This window comes from Dermatophagoides pteronyssinus, unplaced genomic scaffold, assembly GCF_027571235.1.
Source record: "Dermatophagoides pteronyssinus isolate colony J.1.1.1.1 unplaced genomic scaffold, Derpt_VIB-CSIC_2022.12 sq0033, whole genome shotgun sequence".
NCBI classification, from domain to species: domain Eukaryota; kingdom Metazoa; phylum Arthropoda; class Arachnida; order Sarcoptiformes; family Pyroglyphidae; genus Dermatophagoides; species Dermatophagoides pteronyssinus.
In genome coordinates, this window is record NW_027461557.1 from 69,172 (window position 1) to 94,609 (window position 25,438).

The following is a 25,438-nucleotide window of genomic DNA, read 5'->3' on the forward strand; positions in this document are numbered from 1 at the left end:
GTAAGATTTTGGAAGCATAGAAAATTGATACTAATCTGTATCAAAATCCACGTGACCAGCGTGACGAGCGAATATATCGATAGCATATATGCAATGGATGGATGGACCGTAACAGATCATGGCATTTATAGTGCGCACTCATTAAGTTACTTGAATATACTTGCAGTCTATGCACGAGGCATTTTTTTAAAAAACAATTTTTTAATTAGGCATAATGCATATATATGTCTCGTCTGTGCATATTGTCTCTGCATGCATGCATGCAGGTATTGCAATATAGAACCACCAACAAAAAAAAAAAAAAAAAAAAAAATGAGCTGAATTTTTTTTTTTTTTATTTTTTACAAAAACAAACAAAATCATCATCATCAACACATTATTATTCGTGAATAAGAAGCAAAAAGTCAATTCTCTAATATTGGCCATCATTAATGTTTTTTAATTTTTAAATAGTTTTTTATTTTCTAAAATTCAAGAAGATTCTTTTATTTTTTAAGAAATTATGTGAATGTTTTTATTTTATTTTTTTTTAACATTTTTGTGTGATATTGATTTTCATCGATCAATCGATCGATCGATCGATTGATTAACATTGATTTTATCTATCTAACTAACTAATCATCAAGCATCAAACATTATCGAATAACTCTCAATCAATCAATCAACTAATCGAGAACAAGAACAACAACATTTACAGATTCGATTTTTTTTTTATAAAAAAGATTAGATATTAGAAACATTGAACAAACAACACTTTAAATACCATCGTTATATTACAGCCATAGAAAGAACAATGAAAAAAAATTATATCAAATATCCATCAAGAGATTTGTGAATCTTAAATTCCAACAAAAAAAAAGAACCTTGCCAGCATTCAAACAAACAAGGTAAGTTTATTGATTTTTTTTTGTTTGGTAATTTTCCGAAAAAGTGCCGATTTTTTTATCTAAAAAAAAATTCCAAAAACAACGAAAACGTTCGATCCGAAATTGAACGGAAATCCATCGATCAATCAATCAATTGAAAAATGCAAGGCAATTTTGTTCAACTATAGAATCTTTTAAAATTGATCTGAGGCTATTAATATTAATAAGTTATCATTACATTGGTTGTTGTCATCATCATCATCATCAGTGTTTATTATTATTATTATCGTCGGCGTTGTTGTTGTTGTTGTGTGTGTATTCAGTGCAAGTAATGTAAAAGTATTGGTGACATTCTTAGTTAGTCTTTTTTCATTTCCATTTAATTTTTTTGTTAGCAAATGTGTGTGTATGGTGTGTTTGTGTGATATGAAATTGTATACACACAAACACACACATCATTCGCACCATCATATACACCATATATACACACACACAACATATACCAATTTACTCATCATCAACAACAACAACAACATAATAATAATAATAATACTGGTACTCAGCGTTGTGGATTATTGTTTTTATATGTTTTTTTGTTTTTGGGTTTGTGTTTTTTGTTTTGTTTTTGTGTGTGTGTGTGTGTGTGTGTGTTTTTCCTATGGAATTTATTAGATTTTTTACTACAATTCAATTTGCAGTGTTATTTTATTCTGGGTTTTTTTTTTTTGGTTGTAAATTTTAGATTCTGGAAGCGACGATATTTCTGTTTGTCTTTGAAAAAATCAGAAACTTTTTGTGGCAATCCTCTCATCATTAGCATCCTAAAATCATTCTTTCCCCTTGAATATTTTTCTACCTTGATTGATTAATTATAATGATGGAATCAAAACATAATGAACATAAAGATTTAAAAACTAGTCAACAACAATCAGCTGTTGATGATTCGGAAGAAGAAGAAAATGAAATATTGGAAGAAAGTCCATGTGGTAGATGGCATAAAAGACGTGAAGAGGTAATACTTGTTGCTTAACCCTCAACACTCTCGGTTAATTTTTTTTTCGAATCTTAGGTGGAACAAAATAATATACCTGGTATAGATGCTACATATTTAGCAATGGATACTGAAGAAGGTGTTGAAGTTGTTTGGAATGAAGTACGATTTTCAGAACGGAAATTTTTCAAAGCAAAAGAAGAAACAATTAGTGAAGTTTTTGATCGTTTAATACAATTGGAACATCCAAATATTGTTAAATTACATAAATATTGGATACATAAAGATACGGATGTACCAAAAGTTGTATTCATAACTGAATATATGTCTAGTGGTTCGTTACGGCAATATTTTGAAAAAACTAAAAGACATGATATTAAAATATCATTACAGGTAATGTGAATTGAATTGATTTGATTCGATTGATTGAATATTTTGATTTGATTTGATTTGATTTCAATAAGGTTTGGAGAAGATGGTGTACACAAACATTATCGGCATTATGTTATCTACATTCATCACAGCCATCAATTGTACATGGAAATATAAATTGTGATACAATTTTTATTAGTTATAATGGTTTGATTAAAATTGGTGCAATTGCACCGGATGCTATACATCGTCATGTAAAAACTGTACGATCGGATGCAAAATCAAATTTACATTTTATTGCACCAGAATTGGGAAATTTTCAAGAATTTCCAATGTTATCACCATCGGTAGATATTTATTCATTTGGAATGTGTGCATTAGAAATGGCTGCATTAGAAATTCCTAGTGATAATGATCAACCACATCATATTACTGATGAAATTATTAATAAAACTATTGAATCATTAGATAATTCAATTCAACGTGATTTCATACAACAATGTTTACGAAAAGATTCAATCAAAAGACCAACTGCACGTGATTTATTATTTCATCCGATAATATTTGAAGTACCAACATTACGTTTATTTTGTGCACATTCAATATTAAATAATCCATCATTACAGCCCGAACAATTGACTGAAGAAGCAATTTCACGTTTTCTTTGTCTACAAAATCAAAATGATAGGATTGTTGCTGAAATTCGACGTTCGGAACAACAACCATCAATATTATTTAAACAATCAGATTTTCCTAATCGTGAATTGGAAAAATTATTAGATGAAGTAAAAAATGGTGCATATCCATTAACAGCTGTTATGCCAACAACCCGACCACCATTAGTTTGTCGTCAACGTACAATATCACCGGAAATAATTGATGAAGCACATAAACAAATTAATACACCGGATAATCCTTATGATGAAGAAACAAGACGTATTGTTTATATGAATTGTTCTGTACAATTAATGGCATCCGATCCAACTTGTTATGATATTAAAATTGTGATTAAATTAGATGATAAAATTAATCGTCAACTTACATGTGAAATTTTAAAAGATCAATTAATTCCACCAACTATATCACAAGAACTTGTTTATTATGGTTTTATTAATAAGGTAAGCAATATTATTCTTTTATCATTTTTGTGATTTTTCATTAGTAACGTTTTTTTTTGTATTTAGGATGATAAAGAAAATGTTGCACAAATACTATTTGAAGCATTAACCGAATTGAATGTTTCAAATAATAATAATAATAATTATATGGCATTCTGTGAAAAATCATTACAAACGCAGAATAAAAATAATCATATTAATAATATTAATTCAACTGGTTTAACAACAACAACAACAACATCATCAACGATAACACCGGCACAGATTATTGTTATACAACAACAGCCAAATGATTTAGTTTGTCATCATCATCATCATCATCAACAACAACAACAATACCACCAACAGCAACAGAATTTAATATCACCGGATAAAAATAATGAAAAAACATGTGATTTTTTACCAGATAGATTTATTATTGTTGAAACAACAAATGATAATCATCCACATCATCAAATGATGATGATATCACCATCAAATGATAATCATTCGAATGATGATCAGATAATCATACAACAACAACAAAAAAATGATAATAATGGTAATGATCATCAAGAATCATCAATAGATCAACAACATTCAACTAATAATGAATTAATCATCAACAACAACAACAATGATAATTCAAAAATTTCATCAACAACTGCTGTTGTTGATGCTGCTGCTGTTGCTCATTTAAATCATCATCAAAATTACGGTGGTGGTGGTGATGGTACACAAAATGTTGTTGGTGATTCAACCGAACATTCAACAACAAACATTTAGTTTTTGTTGTTTCCTTCGAAATTGAACCGTAAAAGATGATTTATTGAATAATTTTTGCAACAAGTGACGATCCATATTTTTTTTCTTCTCAAAAAAAAATTTACAAAACATTCACATTGACAATGTGTGTTTGGACGCGACAAATTTTTACAAAATTGATGATTTATTTTTTAAAAAAAGAGATGCTTATTATTATAAAAAAAAATTGATTAATTCAATTTGATTTGATTCGATTTTTTTTACATGAAAAAAAAATTTTAAAAAATTTGTAAATAAAATTATTGTGTATAATTTACCAGCCATTTGATTTTATTTTTTTATAAATAAAAAATCGATGTTATAAATATGATGAGGGTGATGGATAATGGTAACGAATGGTTAATTTTTTGAGCATGATTACAATCATCCGATGAACAAGTATAAACACAACTACGAACATAACGTTGATCACCGGGTCGTTTCAAGTATGAACAACGATCACCTAAATCCCGTGATGAACAATTTCGAATGGTACCGATAACACCTTGGGTCGAAATTGATTCGAATCGGAAAAAAATTAATTGGAAAATTAAAAATCAAAATTTTCGAAATGATTAAATCGATCGACTTACCACCAAACATTCCGGTTGTTTTAATACAGAATCTAGCTTCAAAAACATTATCACATGATTTTGATTGTAAACTAGTCATATCTGAATCAAAATATTCGCTACATTCCAGATCAATATTGCTGTCACATTGAAAACATTTGATTGCAATGGCTTTTTGTGGATCAACAAATCAATCAAAAAAAATCAAAAATCGATCAAAAATCAAAATCAAAAATCAATTAGTTTGATCAACAAAACACTTACCCGAATCATTTAAATTGATTAAAAACAAAACAAGTAAGATTAATTTTAGACGCATTTTTCCTTGTTTGTTTTTGTTTATTTTGAATGAATTTCAAAAATGCCAATCGAATGATGATGAAACGAACTCACCTGAATGAATTATACCTACATACACACCTAGCACATCTATAGATGTGTGTGTGATTTTTCGCTGCTTCTGTTGTTTACCTGGCTGAATGACTTGTTTGTTGGTTAGTTTGCTTGATGACTAACCCTGCTACCTGGCTGTTTGGTTGCTATCACTACAAATGAATATCGTTTTGGAAGATAACAAAAATAAGCGCGCGCGAATCTCCATATAAAAATTTTTACAAACTTTTAAAACTTTTTTTTTAAAAAAATTTTATTTACATCACACACACACACACACACATTATTAATTAAATATAGAAAAATTGAGAATTATTTCAGCAGCAGTGTTAATTATCTGAATTTTTAAATAGTAAAATCCAAATCCGAAAATCCGATCAGGTATACATCATTTCAGCCATAAATGACATTTTTTTCGGTATATACAATGTTTCATCTAAATAGGCAGCTAATTCAATAACTAATGATGAATCACAATTATCATATAATGTTGCTTGTTGTGCACAAGTTTGTTGTTGATTTGAAGACGATGATATTTCCGTATTTGTTTTATCATTATTAAGATTGTCTGTTGCTGTTGCTTGTTGATGACCACAATCGTTATTGTTTTCGTTGTCACTGTTTCGATAGCCATTTTTTGTCCATAATGAAGCCATTTTATCATTAATATCGTACATAAGTTTTTCGGTTGGCGAACTACAACAATTATCATCATTATCGTTATTTTTGATCAAATATTCAATGTAATCATTATTTTCCAAAATAAGTAAGGATCGTTTTTTCAAATTATTGGCTGACTTGATTTTTGAATTTTTCTTATTTTTTGAACTATATTGATTCAAAATGGAAACAAACAAAGAGTTATAAACATGAAAAAAAAGTCAAATTCAAACTTTACCATTTTCTTTTGCCAAAAGGATTCGGTAGATTATCATCATCAGTATTATTCGAATTGTTTTTATTCAATTTAAATTTCGAACGTTTTTTGTCAATCATTAAATGTTCGAATTTTAATTCAATATTTTTCAAATCGAAATTATTACATAATTTTTCATCAATGATGACATTGTTTTGATGAACATTGGCGGTATCTTCAACGAACAATGAATTCATTTTTTTTTCTGTTTCTGGTTTTCATCAACAATTCTCATTCAAAAAAAAAAGAAGATTTTGCTGTTGTTTGTTTGTTTTTTCAAATCAAATTTCATAACCAAATCTTTTGTTGTTGTTGTTGTTGTTCTTCTAATTAATCAATGTATTTACGGAATTAGAAATGTCGTCATTGATTTTATCACAAAAAACAACATCATCATCATTGATCGAATATAAACATCTCACAAACAAACAAATGATGCTACGTGATTTAACTGTAGCTGCTGCTGCTTCGTAATTCTATACCACTTCCATTTTTTTTTTTTTTTCGGTTAGCCTTTCTCAGTTTTATGTTCCATTTTTTTTTTTTGGCTTCGAAATGGGCTTTTCATTTAAAACGTTCGAGAACATTGTGTTTATGTATGGTTGTGGTTGACTCAATTTTTTTTGTTCTGCGGTCAAAGTCGAATGAAATTTTTTCAATAAAATTTTCGATTAAAATAAATTTTTTTTTCAAATTTTGATTGATTGAAAAAAAAACGATCAAACAAAACAAAAATGCCTTATGATCTTCATCTACATTTTATTGATCGTATTGTACGAACAAATGCCGATAGTTTAGATCTAACATCTAAACATTTAACTAAACAACAAGAATGTGGTGATCTTGAACAAGATACACTTGAATGTTTAGAAGCATATGGTGCACGTCGTGGTCATAAATTATGCAAAGAATTTCTTGATGATTATACTGAATGTATGTTTCATTTTATGCAGGTAAGTCTTTTTTTGTCGTATAAAAAAATGATATCAAATGCTCTTCGATCGATCGATCTTAACCCCTATATTCATTGTTTATTTCCAAAATACAGAAAGAACGAAGTTTTCAAATGAAACGTGAACGATTGAAACAGGTGATGAGAGGTGAACGAAAACCATTGGAAGTTTTTGATCCAATAAAACCACCAAGAGATTCTTATCAGAGTGGACCATTCTATAATTGAATTCGAATGATTTTCGAAAAATCAAAATGAAATTAGCCATAGTGATTCTGTTTAAAAAAAAATTTTGTAATTTTATTGTAAATGATTCTCGAAAAGAAAAGAAAAAAAAATATTAAAAATACAATGATGGATTGATGGAAAAAAATTGTATGAAATTTAGTTAGTTTTTAAAAAAAATTCTTCGGTTTAATTTTCATTGAAGATTTTATAGGTAAGCGAACAAGAACCGACAATATTCAACAAACGAAAAATGAATGCTAAATAATAACAAACAGTAACACCAATCGAACGTTCATAATAACCACTAAATCTCCAATCATGACAACCCCATTCCGGTGCAATACCATTAACATTATTATGAAAACAAAAATCTGAATATTTTGCTGTCATTACTGAATGATAAAGGGAATTTGATAATAATAATAATAAATCGATAAACATTAGTAAAGTATATGCACCAATTGCAACATTACTTTCGGAACAAAGACAACACATCCATAATAATGCTACCAAAATTGTAAATGCACATGTTGCATAATCATTCCATTGATTTAAACTTAAAAAACAAATTATTATAGCCAATATTATGATTAATATGTTGAATACTGTGATCAACATTGTCATACAGGTTTTTGATACGGCCATTTTCGTTCGTTCGTTTTGTTCGTTTTGTTGTTCGCAAATCTTGAATCAAAAAATCGAAGAAAACCAACAATAAAAATTATCGACCAATTCAGAAAGAATGACTGATGAAATGACGATTGAAATTGTCGTTGCAAAACAAAAAAATTTGTTGTTGTTGGTAGCCTCTGTAGATAATCGAGCCATCGCCCCGATATTTGATGGTAACTAAGGTTATTATCATCAAAAAGTATGGTAAGTATTTGTGGTTGTCAACGGTTTTGACCAGATCGATTTATGATTGTTGTTGGTCGGGATATGTTGTGTTGGTTGCATAGCATCAGTGTTTTTTTTCAAACAAACAAAACAATATCATATCATCATCATCATTGCAATTTATTTGGGATTTCATTTTTGGTTTGTTTGAATGGTTAGGTTCTCTGTGTAAAAAGCAATATATTTTCATTTAGCAAAAAAAAAAAATGATTAATAATTTTTGATAAAACAAAAACCATAGAAGTGAAACAAAAAGTGTGTTTTGTTTGTGTGTGTGTGTGTGTGTGTTTAGGTAGGTAATGATTGATTGTTTGTTTAAAGATAAGTCTATTTTTTTCTAATCATAACATCCGAATTTGATAAGGGGAAAATGATTGCAAACTGATAATTCCTTAGTCACAGATTGCCGGAAGGGACACATTTTTTATTTTTTTAGCTTAAATTTATTAAGCCAATTGAATTTAGTATCTTTTGGCATTGAATAACGACGATTTAGATCAACAACACGTTGTTGTTTTTCACTGTTACTTTTTTTACTATCTGCATTGGTGGAAAAATCTTTCAAATTAATTTTACTTTGACTTTTTAGTTGTGGTCTGGATGATTTTTTCGCTTTTGATTGTACAGTAATATTACTTTTTGTTGAATTATTTCTTAATATACTTGTTAAACGTTGTGATTGATCATTATGATTATTTGCTGGTGGTATTAACATAACAATTGGATCTCTTTCATGATGAACAGATCTTGAACGTGATGATGATGATAATGATCGAGGTGGATGTGAATGTTGACCATTTTCAACACCTAAATCTGAATATCTTGAACTTAGATGACTTTGGCTTAGATGACGATTTGGTTTCACTGTTACAGGTGGATAGTGTTGTTGTTGACGATTTTCATCATTACTAATAACATTAGCAGCATTCATTCGATTTAATGATAAAGTTCTATGACGATTATTTTGTTGTTGTTGTTGCTGGTGTTGTTTTTGTTGTTGTCGATTTTTATAAGCAGCAGCCAGACCACCTCTTGTTTCATCTTGCAGAAATTGTTCACGTAAATCTGCATTACTTTTATGTAAACGTTCTGAATATGGTGATTTTGATGATTTTAATCGTAAGGAATTATTTTCAAGTAAAATATTTTCATCATTTTTCTTATGATGACCAATCATTGAATTATTTTTATTCTTCATTTTACGTGATTCTTTTGGTTTCATTCTAATATCGTGATTATGAATTAAAGATTCATCGGTTGATGAATTTGAAATGGAAATTGTTTCTTCCAATACTTCTTTATCATATTTTGGTTGTTTTTGATTGATTGTTGATTGATTTAATGATGATGATTCTGGCCATAGATTTTCATTCGGATTTGGTAATGGAATTTTTCGAAAATTTGGATTATTTAAATCAAATCCAAATTGTTTGGTTTTAATATCATACATGCTATTTGAATTATCATCGAATGATGTTTGTTGCTGTTTACTAATATTTAATGGTTGTTTATAAACAATATTGATATTACCACCACCACCATTACGATTATTGTTACTTTTATGACTTTTATCAATTTGACTATAAATAACATCCGTACTTCGAATTGATGATGATCGTTGATCTAAATCTAAATCTAAATCGATTGGACTTGGTGATGATAATTTTGGAACATCACTAAATGTAGAAACAATACCATTATTTGATGATTTTATTACTTTGATTGGTGGTTTATTTGTGACAATCATTTTCGGTGCTGTTGTTGTTGTGAATTCATTTCTTATCGAATCAATAATAGATTCGGGATATTTTTTCAGATTACATTGTATACCAACATCACGTAATAATATTGATGAATCATAATCATCAATAAAATCAACATTATCATTATCATTATCATAGGTTATATCCATGTCCAAATAATTATTGTTCATATCTTTTTTTTGATACAGGAAAAAAAACAACAAATATTATGAATGAAAAAGTTTTAAAATCATCAAACTTACCATAGGATAAAGAAGAACCAATAGATTTATTTAATTTTGTTATGGATGGATTTTTTTTAATTTTATATTTACGATGTTGAACGGATTTATCTTTCCATGTCTGTGAACCTTGATTCCATGATGAATATAGTTGACCATTTCCAGGTAAACGTTTTAAATTTCTACCCGAATCAAATGTATTCGATAATAATTGTGGTCCACTATGCCAATTTTCAATTTCAATATTATATGGTCGATTATCATCATCATTATCACTATCATCAGATTTTAAATCAATTTTATTAATCACTTGATCAAGTGGCCATGTTTCATCATAGATAATTTCATTATCATCACCATCAAAATTTGAACGAGATCGATTAATATTTTCATGATGTTTTTGTTGTTGCTGGTTTTGGTGATAATAATTATTAGCATCTCTTGATGGTGGTGCTCTAAACGATGTCGTCGTTGTTGTTGTTGTTGTTGAACCATGTTTTGATGGTTTTTTTTCAATATTGGTACGAATCATTTTGTTATTCGGGTTGTTTAACGGGAAAGATTCACATAGATTTTTTGGATGAAAATGTTCAACACTGGATTCACTCCAATGGATGATAATGATCGTTATGATGATGACCAAATGCTTTGTGGCGAATATCAAACAAAACAAAACAAAAAAACGATGATGAACAATGATGAGATTTGTTTAAACAATCTTTTTGGCAACAACGACAGAAAATTTTTGAACCAAATAAAGTAATTTGACTATATTAAGAATTAAGAGGATGTGATGTTGTTTGTCGTCATCATTGTTGTTGTCGTTGAAGAAGAAGAAGAAGAAGATATTTAATTAAAACGTAGGAATAAAAAAGAAAAAACTATAGTTTGTTTTTTTTTTGTAAATTAGATGGTCATTCTTCAATAAAACCGGATGATTGATTGATTGATTGATAAATGCGTGGTGGTAGCAATAAAAAAATTGGATGAAATAAAATTGGTAGCGTTCTTTAAAAAAAACACTGATTTTTTTCCTACTGAACACCGTTTTGGCAAAATCCAAAAACGTAAGGTGATGATGGTGATGGAGACAACGAGAAAAAAAAATGGGCAATATTTCCAAAAAAGGACAAGTGGTGGATGTTTGTTTAGTTTTTTTGCTAAATTTTGGAAAGAGAAAATCAATAATGAATGTTATTCATTTATTTTTATTTATATTTGCTGTTACCTGTTGGCAAGCATCATTATTATTAGTAATTTTAGTAAATGAAGGAAACCTATACATACATTGTCTATAGACAATCATTATCATTATCATCATAATCATCACCAATGGCCATATATACAATGAATGAATGAATGAATATTTCGAACGCCTACAATCTTTTTGTTGTTGTTGTTGTTTGTTGTTGTTGCACAAGTTTCGTAGGAAAAAAAAATACATTGAATAAAATAAACATGATGGCGATGAAACATATACTAAAAACAACAATCGTTGTTGTTGTTCAAGGACATCAATTTTTCTGCTTCTTTTTGGATTGTATTTCCATTTTGATAATAATAATTATTATTTTGAACGAAGCCGCATTTTCAAATCTAAAAAAGTTTATGATGATGAATCTTAGTAAACAACAACAAATAATAACTGTATATTTTTACCTTTACCTGTATTTCATCGTCATAAGTGGTAAATGGTTATATACTTGTTGCGCGCAGACTAGAAAACTGACAAAAAATGAATTATCTCTTTCCACCAATATAAGGTTCAAACAATAACAGCGAAAAATTGTTTTACATTTCTCAGGATTTATCAGAAAAACAAAAAAAACCAAAAATCAAAAACAAAAAAATCGAATGAAATCGATCATCATTATTCCGGAAATATTTGCATTCGAATTTTTTTCGTAGGAAAATTTTCCCGGAAATTTGACCATGATTTTAAGGAGTAGGAAGCGATGACCATGATTATTTTTCTATTTTAACAAAAATTTGACAAAAATATTTTTTTTTTAAACTTTGGCGACAATATGGGTGAAAATAGATATTTAGGCCATATTGTTAGCCAACAACCAAAAACGTTCGATCTGATCATCGACTCATTGTATTTACCAGAAAAATTTCAAAATCCAGAAAACCAGAAAAATGTTAAATGATCATTTATTTGGTTATATTCTAACCATTTCAAGTGGTATTCTATGGGGATTATCAACACCATTTATGAAACAATCATTTACAACATTCATGGAATGATTCAATTTCATCATCAGAAAATATTCTGTTTTCTGTATGGCCTATAATTAAATTGTTAATTTCAAATTGGAAGGTAATTGTAATTTTCATTCGATAATTATAATGATTTTTTTCCTGATAATAATTATTATCATTTGATTATTTAGTTTATTATATTTTTTCTACTAAATCAACTTGGTTCAATCATTTATACTTGTTCATTATCATATACACCAATCAATCTAGCTGTACCATTAAGTAATTCAATCAATTTAATATTAGTTTTTATATTTGATAGTTGGTGTTTTTCAAGGAAAATATTATCATCAATACAGGTATGGTATATTAATCATTATTTTGATTGATTTTTTTTCCAATAATTTTAATTCTTTTTTCCTTCATTATTTCCAATCAAAACAAACCCAAACCAAACCGAAGAAATTCTCATCGGTTTATTTCTAATCATCATTGGCATTACATTATGTACTTTATCCTGATGAAGAAAATTCATTTTTGAAAAACATTCGAATATTGGCCCAATCAATTCATAGATAAAGTATTCATGTTTTTTTTTCTTTTTGATATAAAACACAAGCAAACATCAGCAAATCTTAAATCACGCAATCTTTTTTTTCATTATTTATTACTCAGATATAAACACTCTGCCGTTATTTTATACGGATTCTACTCGTTCCCCAGTGTTGTGGTGTGTTTTTGTTTACATAAAATCATCATTTGATTTGTGTGTTGTAATGCAATGCAGTGAAGTCATATAACAAGAAATATTGTTTTATAACATGTTTTACACAAACAAACACACACACCACACAATGATGAAATGAATAAATCAAGAAAAAAGATGATGATTATGTGATTAAGTTTTGATAGTTTGGAAACGTTTTTTCTCAAGGAAAATTTTGATAAAGAATTTGTCTTTCTTCTTCTTTTTATTCTTCTTCTTCTTCTGATTGTGATTCGAAAAAGAAAATGATTTTTTTCCGGTGATTTTGTTTTTCTCTTGTTTTACGATTCAAAACATTGTTTTTTGTTTTCAAAATTCAAAATCGAGCATCATTTCATTCATTTAATCATCATCATCATCATCAGTTTGTGATTCGGGAATGATGGATTGGAATTTTACATCTATAATACAAGATTATGTTGATGTTCATCTTATTCGTTGGCTAATATGGTTATTTACACCATTGTTGGTATGTGTAATTTTCTAATTTTGTAATTTTCTTTATTTTGTAATTTTCTTAATTTGTAATTTTGTTTACATATAGATTACCTTTTTATTTCCCTTATTTATAATATTATTATTCTACATATCAGCATTAATTGTTTATATTTATCGTCATCGTAATCAATTAGCATTAGATCAATTATTGGATGATCTGGAACATCGTAGATATTGGGATGGTGCTATGCATGCAATTGCAAGTATGTTTTGTTTTCGTTTCTGAAAACTGAATTTAATGTTTTCCTTTTATTAACATTGAATTTCTCTCAATCTTCGAATATAGTAATGTGGGATGCACATGGTCATATTTATTATGGTTATGAAATTGAAGGTTTTGATAATATACCCGATAATGGTCCGGCATTAATTGTTTATTATCATGGTGCCCTACCAATTGATTATTATTATCTTATATCAAAATGTTATTTACATAAAAAACGTCTGTTACATTCGGTTGTTGATCGTTTTTTTATCCATATACCAGGATGGTCTTTGCTGGTACGAGTATTGAAATTATTTCCCGGTTCAGTTAGTAGTTGTGTTAAAGTATTAAATGAAGGTAATCTTTTGGCTATTTCACCTGGTGGTGTACGTGAAGGTTAGTTAATCATATGGCGATGCAAAATCATATTGAAATCTTTAAATTTTTTTTCTTTGTTTTTGTTTTTACTCAGCTCAATTTGGTAATCATAATTATAATCTGATTTGGAGTGGACGTATTGGTTTTGCTAAAGTTGCCAAACAGGCAAACGTTCCAATTATACCTGTATTTACTGTAAATATTCGTGAAGCATTTCGTACTGTACAAATATTTCCAAATTTATTTCGAAAAATTTATGATTCATATAAGCTACCATTAATGTTAATTTATGGTGGTTTTCCGGTTAAATTAAAAACAATTGTTGGTGAACCAATTTATTTTGAACCAGATTCAACTGTTGAAGAAATTGCTGAAATGGTAATCTTATAATTCGAAAGTTTTTTGACAAAAAATTTTAATTTTTTTTCCAATTTTTTTACAACAAAATAGACTGCCAACAAACTTGAAGAAATAATCAAAAGCAAATCAAATAATACCTGGATCTATTCTTCGTGCTATGTTACAAAGATTTCTTTAGTGAATTCTTCATTTATGCAGCTTACAAATATTTTCAGGGGTCAGCTATGCCATACAAAAAAAATGTTTTCTGCAACAGCCATACAAATTCCAAATGAGATACAGATTTACGCTGAAACCAGACAATTTTTTTTTTCTCGTCCATTTTTTTATAAAAAAAATGTTATATTTTTTTGAAATATTTATAATTTTGCATATCATTATTAAAAAAAAATTTACAAATACTGTTGATTGGTTGTTTGGTTTAAAAATTATTAAAAATTATTATTATTTGTCTTGATTTACTCATTTTTTTTTGTAATTTTTTCATTTCGCAAAATCATATATGGTAGTGGTATTGAATATCAACAACAATAATAATTTTTGTTTTTTTTTCTTTGAATCGAATCGAATCGATTGCACTATGTGTTTGTTTGTCATTCATTGATTTTTTTTCCCAATCGATCGATCAACAACTTGTTGATTGGTGAATTTTTGGTCGTTTTGGTTTGTTTGTTCAAAAATTATCAACAAAAGTGATGTTTTGTCGTTTCTTTGGTTTGGTTGAACTTGATTTGAATCCAAACAAGACAAACAAATTTAGTGCCCTTGTTTTTCTTTGAAAAAAAAGTGTCGATGTCATATTTGTCAAACTCATTATCATCATTCATTCATTCATTAAAAACGGTTATTATAAATAGATTTTTTTTTCGATTTTTTCGATATGATAAATATATGCCTGTCAGAAAAAAATAAAAGATTCATTCAATTAAAAAAGTCTAATGATATGGATAATGATTAAAAGATTGTTTTTTTACCGCCAAAGATTTTTTCTTCTTCTTCGAATGACAAGTCATGAATGAATAGCTTTTTTGAGATTTCTTTTTTTCCAAAAAAAAAGAAATCTTTGTTGTTCAATACACTAAGTGATGATTTATCATGATGATTTATCATATCCATCATTAATCAATCGTCAATTATATATGACCACCATCAACGATAAAGATAAAAATAAACATTTTGATGGAAAAGAATGGCATTGATGACAGAAGAATAATGATAATGATATACGTTCGAATGGAGCATGATCAGTTGATCAGTAGAACTTGATCTGCACATCTTTTTTTTCAACATTCGAATCGAATGTTTTTCTTTTTTGTTGTTGAAAAAATAAGAATCTTCGTTTTCTTTTGTTATTAATTTCAATAATGATGATGATGATAATCTGACAACAAAAATAATCATCAGGTCTGGTATAAAATATATTTGTCATCATCATCATTGTCAATCAATAAATAATGTAGTCTCGACGACGACGACCAAGATAAAATGTGTGTGTGTGCCAAGTGTGTTGTGTAAATAAAAAATTTCCATTTCATTTCGGTTTGACGGCAACTTCAAATAAAGAAAGAAATTTTCTTTCATATGGCGGGATGATCCCTTTTTTCTCATGGATTGATATCACTATCTAAAACAACTTGTTGCTGCTGCTGCGAAATGGGAGAAAACAAAACAGAAAAAAAAATTAAATCAAAAATTTTCGTTTTCAAATCGACGACAACAACTATGGTAATATATTCATCAATATCATCATTGAAATTAATTAATTAAAAAAATCAAAATTATGCGATCTTCATTAATAATTAATTTTTCATCATTATCATCGCTATTATCTGTTTATGCATTCATTTTAATAATAATCCATGATGATTGTTCAATACAATGGCAAACAAATGGACAAACTATTGAAAATTTTACAACATCAAATTTATTAATAAAAGATTATTATACATTTAATAAATTAAATTCACAAATTCGATTGAGTGCAAATAAAAATATTACCGATAAATTGATACATTCGAAAAAGGAAATATCGTTCGATTTTCGGTAAGTTTCTTTTTTCTCGAAAATGTTTTTTTTTTGGGAAATTTTTCCCGGAATTTATCCTTGTCGTTCGAATATTTTACATTTCATACAGAACAAGTTATCCAAATGGAATGTTATTCTATGAAAGTTATTATCTTTTGAATGATCAAAAAAATGCAATTTTTGAATTATTTTTAACAATACAAAATGGTAGATTTAAAGTATTGATCGTAAATGTTGATGATTCAAATCAATCATTAAATCAACAATCACCGCCACAAGAATTAATTATTGGCCATAGTTTTCATCATGATAATCTACATACAGTGAAAATATTTATGAATCTTGAATTAGGTTTTTTTAATGTTCGAATAAATTCAACAAACACTACGACCACCAATAATAAGTATTATAAATCACTTTATTTCAATGCTACCGTCATCAAACCACAATATGATAAACGTTTAAATTTTCAATTGATTCTTGGTAGCCATTCATTTGAACCGAAATTATCAACAACATCAAGAAGTGGTAGTTCATGGAATATACGAAAATTTATCGGCTGTATTGGAAATGTTAATATTATTTCACGTTCCAGTGTTAATAATTTTGATACATTATCATCAAGTGAATTGAATTTTATCAACATTACCGATGGTTGTGTGGATCAATGTCAAAAAAATTTATGTTCAAGACGTTCACGTTGTATGAATTTTTATGATACAAAAAAATGTAATTGTTTCGGAACGGAATTGGAAGATTCAGATTGTCGTAGTTTTAATTATACTGTTATGACATTTCGTGGTTATTCATCCTTGTCATATAAAATTTATTCATTTATTGATAAATATTATTCCGATGATAATCTTATAAGTTTACATTTGAAAACTCGTCATAATGGATTATTATTTTTGGCCATATCGGAAATCGAAAAAAGTTATCTAATTATAAATATCAAAAATGAATTTTTAAATCTATTATTCGATTTAGGTAATAATAATCCAAAAAATTATATTTTTAATAATTATCGTTTGACGGATAATGAATGGCATAATATTACCGTACATCATTTGATGAGAAAAATTCATGTTTATATTGATAATATCAACATACAAATAATCACTTTGGATTCGATTGAACCATATTTCTATTTCGATCCTGAAGTATATGTAGGTGGTTTTCCATCGAATCTTAATGTTTCACAATTGGATTTACCATTTTATCTTGCAAACAAAAAATTTGTCGGTTGTTTAAAACATTTATATTTTAATCATCATAATATACTATATGATTTGAATATGAATTCAAAAAAAGCAAGATATTTTAGTCAATTACCCAGAGAATTTGGTTGTCATCAAATCGATTCAATACCAATGACATTTTATAGCCGTTCTTATTTTAAAACACGATTGAATCAAACATCATCAACAACATCGAAATCATTTTCAATAAAATTTCAATTCAAAACATTTGTTGATAAATTCAGTTTGGTAAAAGGTAAATTTAATACAGTGATGAATTCTGGAACGAAAAAATGGTCATTATCCGTACGAAATGAAGATGTTAAATTGATTATTGAAGACGATGACGACGACGACGATACTTTAGCAACAAAACAAAATAAACTAAAATGGACATTAAGTAATGATAATTCATTGAATATAACCGAATGGAATTCTATTGATATAATATTTAAAAATAATGGTCTTATCGAAATGATTGTCAATCGAATTGATGTTAAAGGTCGTTATGATTCATCGGTAGATTTTTTTCATGAAGATATTCTATTTGGTTCGTTTGATGATCAATCCAAATTTATTGGTTGTGTCCGGGAGCTGATTATCAATGAAAATCATATTGAACCAAGAACATTGCGTGAACAAACATCGCAAATTTTCGGTAAAATTTCATTGGATAATTGTCAATTAGTTAATCCATGTCATCGACCAAAAGCATGTGAACATGATGGTCGTTGTATTGCTACATTACCATATAATAATGGAACATATTCATGTGATTGTTCAAATACTGGTTATATTGGTCGTACTTGTCATTTTTCATTGTATCGAAAAAGTTGTGAAGAAATTTATTTGATGGATAAACAAACATCAGGTATTTATATGATTGATTTAGATCGTAATGGACCAACACAACCGGCTCATGTTTATTGTGATATTTCTGCAACGACGACCGCAATGAATGGATCGAATAATAAAACAACAACGACAACGATGATCAATACGGTTATTGAACATAATATTCAACATCAAGTGATCGTACGAGAAAAAGGACAACAAAATAATCAATATATGGATGTATATTATCGTGATTTCAGCCGGGAAATGTTACGTTTATTTGTTCAACGTTCTGATCAATGTAAACAATATATTCGTTATGAATGTAATAATGTTCCATTAAGTTTATCAACATATACAATATTGTATGCTATAAAACCGGAACATAAATTACTGCGGTTAGATAGTAGTAAACAACGTGGTTGTAGTTGTAGTTCGGAAAATCGTCGTGAAAATAAATGTATTGATCCAAGTTTAGATTGTAATTGTGATTCGGTTGATATACCCGGATGGAAAAATGATGATGGATATTTGACGGATAAAAATGATGTTGGTATAACCAGAATGTTTTTTCTACGATTTCCAAATTCAAGTTTGGATTCGGAAGCACATCTTTTCCTTGGAAATCTTTCCTGTCAAGATTTAGATACCCAGAAATATGAAATAACATTCAAGACAAAAGAATCATATTTGGAAGTTCCTGGTTGGAATGGACGGGAAATGGCCATAAGTTTCAAGACGACAGCCAACAGAGCAGTTATATTTTTTCAATCACATTTGGAAACAACGACAACATATTTCAAAGCGACAATTATTAGTGAAAAAGAAATTAGTTTTGAATATTGTTTACGAAATCGAAAATTTAATGTAACCGTTGCGTCAAGTCGATGTTTGAATTGTGGTCAATGGCAATATGTTTTGGTCGAACGTGATGATACACAAATGAGGTAATCCTGTGGTTTTTGTTTGAAATTTTTTTACCAATTTTTTTCTCATTGACAGAGTTTCGATAAATCAAAATTTTAAAATACTATATCTAAATGAAAATGATCATTTTATTGATTTTGATGGAAAACTGTATGTTGGTGGTGCACCAATCAGATATCTTCGTGGTTTGAAAATTACACTCGGTTTTATTGGATGTTTACGTGGACTGGTACTTGATGATACGATTGTTAATCTTCATCAATATCTTAGTGCAACTAGGTTTGTTTTGTTTGATTATTGATTCATTCATTGATCGATATTTTTCCTTTCGGCAATAACAGATATCCAAATATTGAATCCGGTTGTCGTCCATATTGTCGACCAAATTTATGTCAAAATCAGGCAATCTGCGTAGAACTATGGGGTTCATATCAATGTCGTTGTGCAAATCCGATTGCACATAGTGGTCGAAATTGTGAAATTAATATCAATGAAAATGCTATTACGTTGAAATCACCGACATATCTTCGAAAAGAATTTTCCACTGATCAAATCAAAACCATACTAAAGCAAGATATTGTTTTAAGTTTTCGTACACATGAATCATATGCATTATTGCTATTTATACATGATGGCAATCGAAATTTTTTACAAATTCATATTGCTGATGGTCGTATGGTTATTCTATCATATAATTATCATCAAAAAATTATTGTTCGTAAAATTGATATCGGTAGAACATTAACAAATGGACAACCAGTTCAAATCCAGATTGCACGTCATTCAAATCATACTGTATTTACTGTGAATAAAAAAAATCTAATCATACCATTAATGATGCAATTGGTAATGAAAGATAATCGTGAATCAATACATATCGATTCATCATCGATGATTGAAAATGAAAATGATCAATTGATTGAATTCAAACCTGAAGTGGTGATTGGTAAAAATCAGATATTTATCGGCGGTATTCCGGATGCGGATACCGAGCTAATAAATTCGATTCCAGGCTTTGTTGGTTGTATACAAGGTTTCCGGATTGGTGATCGACTTTTTGATTTGGAACAATGGGCCACCGAAATCCACCAACAAGAACAAAATCAAACCGATAGAGCTGATAGGATCAAAATAGGATGTAAAATGCTTTGTGATAATATCCCTTGTAATAATGGTGGTAGTTGTACAGAAAATTGGCAACAAGAAACATTTAATTGTGATTGTAATTATACATCATATCGTGGTGAAAAATGTGATATCGATATTGGTGCACATTTTGAAAAACCCGGTTCAAATGTTATTTATTATCTTGATAAGAAAATTTGGGATTTTAATCATATTGATATTTCATTTGCATTTTCATCATCATCATCGACAAACACAGATGAAGGAGCAACATTATTTATGATTCGTTATGCAAATAGTACACGATTTTTACATTTAGCTCTGTTTCCTAATGGTAAAATGTTTGTTGAAGAAGATGATGGACATGAAATTTGTAAGTCACTTTTGTTTTAAATGAAAAATTTCTACTTAATTTCTCCCTTTGTTAAGATTCAAAAATCATTGAAAGTGAAGAGGATAATTTTTCCGATTCATATCGTCATTGGGTTCGTTATCAACGTGATGATAAATCAGCACAGATTATTGTAAGTTGCGGTGATTCTTTTAATAAACTTAATTAACCCGAATAATCCAACCACAGGTGGACAGCATAATATTTTTAATGGATGAACATTATAAAGAATATGAAAAACTTGTGCCAAACACAGATGAAAATATTATTGTTATTGGTTCTAGTCGTATAAATCAACAAAATTTTAGTTCATTACCTAGTTTTCGTGGTTGTATATCAAGTGAGTTTTTTTTTGTTCAGCGATTTCTTATTTGATAATTTTTTTCTGTTTTTCGTAGACATCAACATTATATTGGATGACCTAAAAATCGATCCATTTGAATCGGCATTTGGTATACGATCCGGTTTAAGTGATGTAAAAGTAAACGGGCCAATCAAACAAGGAATTTGTGCTGCATTTCGACAACAACAAAAAACTAATACACCATTAATGATGAGAACTGATCAAACATTAACATCATTAAATCGAGTGGAAATTTGGTTGAACCGGCCAAAACCATCATTGATACCATTTAAAATGAAAAATGATGAAAATTCTGAACCAAATTATATGAGTAAATCAAACATTGTAATCATTATAAGTATCATTTATTTAACAATTGTTTTCATTTGTGTTGCAATTTATCTATGGAAAATTGATAAACGATATCGTTTGCTGAAATTTCAAGGTGAAACACCATTTTTTCATAAAAATCAAATGAAAATTGAAAAAAGTTATATGTAAATGCTCAAAATAAAAAAAAAGAAATTTTAATTTTTTAAAATTAATTAAAATGATAGGATATAGGATATAGTGTTGGGTTGTTTCAATATGCTAAATGAAATGAAATGAATGAAAAAAAAATTGATTATTTTTTATAATGAAATCTGTCTTATTTTTTTGTCTCTTCAGTATTTTCAGTAACGGTAGTAGCCGCTGCTGCCGTTGATGATGGTGTAGTTGTTGTTGTTGTTTCAGAATTTGATCCACCTGAAGAACCACCAGTGGTGCTTGTGGTGGTGGCGGTAGTCGAAGCAGTAGCAGTTGTATTCGTTGCAGATTTTTCTTTATTTTCATTTGATTCTTTTTTATCTTTTTCATTATTCAAATTTGAATTATTTTCAATTTTAACTTTTTTCGTTTTTTTATATGAACGTGAATCTTTACGATTATCACCTTCATCTTCACTATCGGAATGTTCATTTTCATTTGGTATTCTTTTTTCCGATGCACGAATACTAATACGTTCTTCGGGATTTTGTTTTTCATCTTCTTCTTCCATTTCAACATCTACAGCATCTTCCGGTATTGATTGTGATTGTACACCCGGTGCATGTGGTAACATACGAAGATTTTCAAACAAACGTGTCCTAAGGACATAAACAAAACAAAAAACAAAAGATGAAATGAAAATCATTCAATTCAAAAAAAAATTCAATTACTTAATCTTTTCCAAATAATCCGGTGAATTTGCATTAGTCATATTTGATGAACTGATATGAAGTTTAAAATCTGGTCCAAAATATTCAAAATAATCATTGTATGGTAATTCTGTAAAAGAAGAAAATCAAATTGTCAATCAGATAAAAAGATCATGGACAAACAAAACAAAAACAAACCATTCGAAACATCAGTATCCAAAGCAACAGCCGTTTCATATGTCCAACAACGTGCAACATTACGTATTGTATAGCCACCACCACCAACTAATAGCAATGGTAAATTGAATTTTTTAACAAATTCAACACATTTACCATGACCTTTCAAGGTAAGATTAAAACAACCTAAACGATCTCCGGAAAGTGAATCAGCACCACATTGTAAAACAATAGCGCTTGGTTGAAACATTTCGATAACCTTTATGATTGGAAAAAAATTCAAAATGAGAAACGTCATAAAATAACCTAAAATAACTGAACTAACTTTTGAGATCAAAGGTTTAAAAATTCCTTCATAAGCTTCATCATCGATACCATCACGAAGTGGAAAATTAACAGCATAATATTTGCCTTTACCGGCACCAATATCTCGAAGATCACCAGTTCCGGGGAAATATTCACCATATTTATGAAATGATGCTGTCATAACACGGTCAGTAGTATAGAATGCTTCTTCAACACCATCACCATGATGAATATCGATATCAATATAAAGTACACGTTGATGATATTTAAGTAATTCTAAAATAGCCAATACAATATCGTTTACATAACAAAATCCAGAAGCTTCGGATTTTTTTGCATGATGCAGACCACCACCCCAATTGATAGCAATATCGGTTGCTTGTTTATTCAATTTTACAGCACCGGCAACTGAACCACCGGCTGATAATTGACAAAATTCATACAGGCCATCAAAAACTGGACAATCTTCACCAACATTGACTGCAATGAAAGGAAAATGAAAAAGTTTAAAATTTTAGAAAAAACAACCAAAAAATGTCTTACATCTTTGCATTTGTTTATTATATTCGCTCATATTGTCCGGTCGAATACTTTTTAAAAATCGAATATAATCATCGCTATGATATTTAGTCATTTCTTCTTGTGTTGCTTTATGTGGCCGCTGTTTAAAAAAAATCGATTGATTTATCAAATTCATTACAAACAAACAAACATACATAGATTTCCATTTTACGATAAAGACCATAATTAAGAATTAAATTATGTGCCATACGAATACGATGTGGTTTCATTGGATGTCCTTGGCCATAATAATAATTACCAATATCACCATCATAATAATAGCAAACACGTTTTTTTGATTGACCGGCTGATGATGTCATGATTTTCGATTTTTACGGGATTCTAGAATCTTTTTTTTCTGGATGATAATTTTAAACAAATGATTTTTTTGCACAATGAATCGCTTCTCGATGGTGATTCCAAACACACAAAAAAAATTAAATTGTCAAATGAAAGGCTGTGTGCGGCCGCTTCTGCTGCTCTTCATTGTAATATTGTGAAGTGTGGCGCGAGCACACAATGGCAGATTCTATCGAATCGTGGTTTGTTCATAAACGACGGTACCCGAAAATTCTGTTCGATCAAAATTCTGTATTTTTCTTGAAGAAAAAAATCAAAATCAAAAAGAATTTTGTTTTAAAAAAAAATGTCACCAAATGCAATAATAATCGGTGGATCACGTGGTATTGGATTTGCAATTGGTAAAAAATTTCTGGTAAATTGAATTTCGCTTTTAAAAAAAAACTTTGTCAATTAAATTATTATGGAAAATAGGAAAATTCATTCAATGTAACACTTGTATCCAGGAATTCGGAAAATTTACTCAAAAGTGTTGAAATAATGAAAAAATATTCAAATCAACAAGTTGTTGATTATCAAATCTGTGATATAACCAATGAAAATAATATCGAAGAAACTTGTCAAAAATTAACCGAAATAATCGTTCGGGAAAAGAAATGAACAGATTGATATTCTTGTCAATTCAGCTGGTATAACACTGAATAAATTATTAATGTCAACAAAAATTTCGGATATTCATAATGTTATCAATACAAATCTTATTGGAATGATTTTAATGACAAAATTATTAAGTAAACAAATGATACGACAAAAAAGTGGTTCAATAATTAATATTGGTAGTATTGTTGGTTCGAATGGAAATTCTGGTCAAACAATTTATTCTGGCATCAAAATCTGGTCAAATTGGCCTTACGAAATCATTGGCCAAAGAATTGGGACCGAAAAATATCAGAGTCAATATGATTTCACCAGGTAATTTTTTCTGTTTTTCAATCTAGAAAAGCTAATTTCATTCTTTTTTTCACCGATCACAGGTTTTATCGACACAGATATGACAACAACGAATATAAAACCCGAACAACTTGAATATTACAGAAAATCTATTCCGTTACAAAGAATCGGATCGGTAGAAGATGTTGCTAATGCTACATATTTCATAGCTACATCACCATTTATAACCGGAACAATTCTGACTGTTGATGGTGGATTAAGTTTAACGTTTTAATCTTGGGAAAAAACAAAATCTTTTCAAAAAGATAATCCTATCATCTATTTGTGATTTAAATTTTTTTAAACATACATTTTATAAAATTGATTAAAAGTCTGTTGCATTAGTTTCTTTATAAACCTTATTCAACTCTGCATTAATTCAATCGATTTTTTTTTTGTCTATATAATCTCTTTTCGGTCGCTAAATATGGAACCCAGATCAATTTTTGTTTATATAGAGCCCAGATTTCTTTGGCTCATTATTTATACCTATGGAATTTTTTTGTTGATTTTGTTTTTCAAATTCAAACTTACTTGGTCATTTTTCGTCGTTTTGTTT

At 28.7% G+C, this 25,438-nt stretch overlaps 10 protein-coding genes and 1 long non-coding RNA gene across 13 annotated transcripts; 5 read left to right on the forward strand and 6 right to left on the reverse strand.

Annotated features, from left to right (window-relative positions):
* The first annotated feature begins 355 nt into the window (after positions 1 to 355).
* On the forward strand, positions 356 to 4,407 carry Madm (MLF1-adaptor molecule). Of its 2 annotated transcripts, none has more exons than XM_027344398.2 (5): positions 356 to 887; positions 1,609 to 1,878; positions 1,936 to 2,250; positions 2,322 to 3,347; positions 3,414 to 4,407. In XM_027344398.2, exons 2-5 carry the CDS (start codon positions 1,741 to 1,743, stop codon positions 4,110 to 4,112), a joined length of 2,178 nt encoding a protein of 725 aa, XP_027200199.2. In that variant the 5' UTR covers positions 356 to 887; positions 1,609 to 1,740; the 3' UTR covers positions 4,113 to 4,407. The 2 variants fall into 2 exon arrangements, with proteins under 2 accessions (XP_027200199.2, XP_075679762.1); XM_075823647.1 differs by lacking the exon at positions 356 to 887 and adding an exon at positions 1,219 to 1,469.
* On the reverse strand, positions 4,298 to 5,224 carry LOC113794206 (UPAR/Ly6 domain-containing protein bou-like). The gene is made up of 3 exons (XM_027344307.2): positions 4,967 to 5,224; positions 4,724 to 4,873; positions 4,298 to 4,635 (listed from the first exon to the last, which is right to left on the reverse strand). The coding sequence occupies exons 1-3, from the start codon at positions 5,019 to 5,021 to the stop codon at positions 4,430 to 4,432; spliced, it is 411 nt and encodes a 136-aa protein (XP_027200108.2). The 5' UTR covers positions 5,022 to 5,224; the 3' UTR covers positions 4,298 to 4,429.
* A 183-nt stretch (positions 5,225 to 5,407) lies between these two features.
* Positions 5,408 to 6,406, reverse strand: LOC113794292 (uncharacterized). The gene is made up of 2 exons (XM_075823654.1): positions 5,994 to 6,406; positions 5,408 to 5,923 (listed from the first exon to the last, which is right to left on the reverse strand). Exons 1-2 carry the CDS (start codon positions 6,206 to 6,208, stop codon positions 5,473 to 5,475), a joined length of 666 nt encoding a protein of 221 aa, XP_075679769.1. The 5' UTR covers positions 6,209 to 6,406; the 3' UTR covers positions 5,408 to 5,472.
* Positions 6,407 to 6,673: 267 nt separating this feature from the next.
* ND-15 (NADH dehydrogenase (ubiquinone) 15 kDa subunit) lies at positions 6,674 to 7,946 on the forward strand. The gene is made up of 2 exons (XM_027344345.2): positions 6,674 to 6,964; positions 7,060 to 7,946. Exons 1-2 carry the CDS (start codon positions 6,746 to 6,748, stop codon positions 7,189 to 7,191), a joined length of 351 nt encoding a protein of 116 aa, XP_027200146.1. The 5' UTR covers positions 6,674 to 6,745; the 3' UTR covers positions 7,192 to 7,946.
* On the reverse strand, positions 7,237 to 7,836 carry LOC142645964 (uncharacterized). Its single transcript, XM_075823655.1, has one exon. The coding sequence runs from the start codon at positions 7,834 to 7,836 to the stop codon at positions 7,378 to 7,380; it is 459 nt and encodes a 152-aa protein (XP_075679770.1). The 3' UTR covers positions 7,237 to 7,377.
* A 224-nt stretch (positions 7,947 to 8,170) lies between the features above and the next one.
* LOC113794241 (uncharacterized) lies at positions 8,171 to 11,425 on the reverse strand. The gene is made up of 3 exons (XM_075823648.1): positions 11,301 to 11,425; positions 10,094 to 11,232; positions 8,171 to 10,023 (listed from the first exon to the last, which is right to left on the reverse strand). The coding sequence occupies exons 2-3, from the start codon at positions 10,602 to 10,604 to the stop codon at positions 8,513 to 8,515; spliced, it is 2,022 nt and encodes a 673-aa protein (XP_075679763.1). The 5' UTR covers positions 10,605 to 11,232; positions 11,301 to 11,425; the 3' UTR covers positions 8,171 to 8,512.
* A 644-nt stretch (positions 11,426 to 12,069) lies between these two features.
* On the forward strand, positions 12,070 to 14,676 carry LOC113794254 (DGAT1/2-independent enzyme synthesizing storage lipids-like). Its single transcript, XM_075823652.1, is given in 8 exon segments — positions 12,070 to 12,395; positions 12,469 to 12,636; positions 12,740 to 13,512; positions 13,588 to 13,744; positions 13,828 to 14,142; positions 14,219 to 14,502; positions 14,575 to 14,601; positions 14,603 to 14,676. Coding segments are annotated over 6 exon segments (933 nt in total). The 5' UTR covers positions 12,070 to 12,395; positions 12,469 to 12,636; positions 12,740 to 13,422; the 3' UTR covers positions 14,663 to 14,676.
* A 369-nt stretch (positions 14,677 to 15,045) lies between these two features.
* LOC142645965 (uncharacterized) lies at positions 15,046 to 15,558 on the reverse strand. Its single transcript, XR_012846981.1, has 2 exons — positions 15,459 to 15,558; positions 15,046 to 15,379 (listed from the first exon to the last, which is right to left on the reverse strand). It is a non-coding gene; the product is annotated as an uncharacterized LOC142645965 (long non-coding RNA).
* A 560-nt stretch (positions 15,559 to 16,118) lies between these two features.
* axo (axotactin) lies at positions 16,119 to 22,125 on the forward strand. The gene is made up of 7 exons (XM_027344425.2): positions 16,119 to 16,527; positions 16,619 to 19,528; positions 19,584 to 19,787; positions 19,850 to 21,006; positions 21,063 to 21,157; positions 21,214 to 21,364; positions 21,423 to 22,125. Exons 1-7 carry the CDS (start codon positions 16,265 to 16,267, stop codon positions 21,866 to 21,868), a joined length of 5,226 nt encoding a protein of 1,741 aa, XP_027200226.2. The 5' UTR covers positions 16,119 to 16,264; the 3' UTR covers positions 21,869 to 22,125.
* Positions 21,879 to 24,014, reverse strand: HDAC1 (histone deacetylase 1). 2 transcript variants are annotated; one of them, XM_027344432.2, is made up of 6 exons: positions 23,745 to 24,014; positions 23,572 to 23,689; positions 23,048 to 23,508; positions 22,744 to 22,981; positions 22,567 to 22,675; positions 21,879 to 22,494 (listed from the first exon to the last, which is right to left on the reverse strand). In XM_027344432.2, the coding sequence occupies exons 1-6, from the start codon at positions 23,907 to 23,909 to the stop codon at positions 22,017 to 22,019; spliced, it is 1,569 nt and encodes a 522-aa protein (XP_027200233.1). In that variant the 5' UTR covers positions 23,910 to 24,014; the 3' UTR covers positions 21,879 to 22,016. The 2 variants fall into 2 exon arrangements, with proteins under 2 accessions (XP_027200233.1, XP_075679764.1); XM_075823649.1 differs by having other exon boundaries at positions 22,744 to 23,508.
* Positions 24,015 to 24,119: 105 nt separating this feature from the next.
* On the forward strand, positions 24,120 to 25,203 carry LOC113794323 (carbonyl reductase family member 4-like). The gene is given in 5 exon segments (XM_027344437.2): positions 24,120 to 24,304; positions 24,364 to 24,543; positions 24,545 to 24,772; positions 24,774 to 24,861; positions 24,924 to 25,203. Coding segments are annotated over 5 exon segments (756 nt in total). The 5' UTR covers positions 24,120 to 24,235; the 3' UTR covers positions 25,115 to 25,203.
* Positions 25,204 to 25,438: the final 235 nt, after the last annotated feature.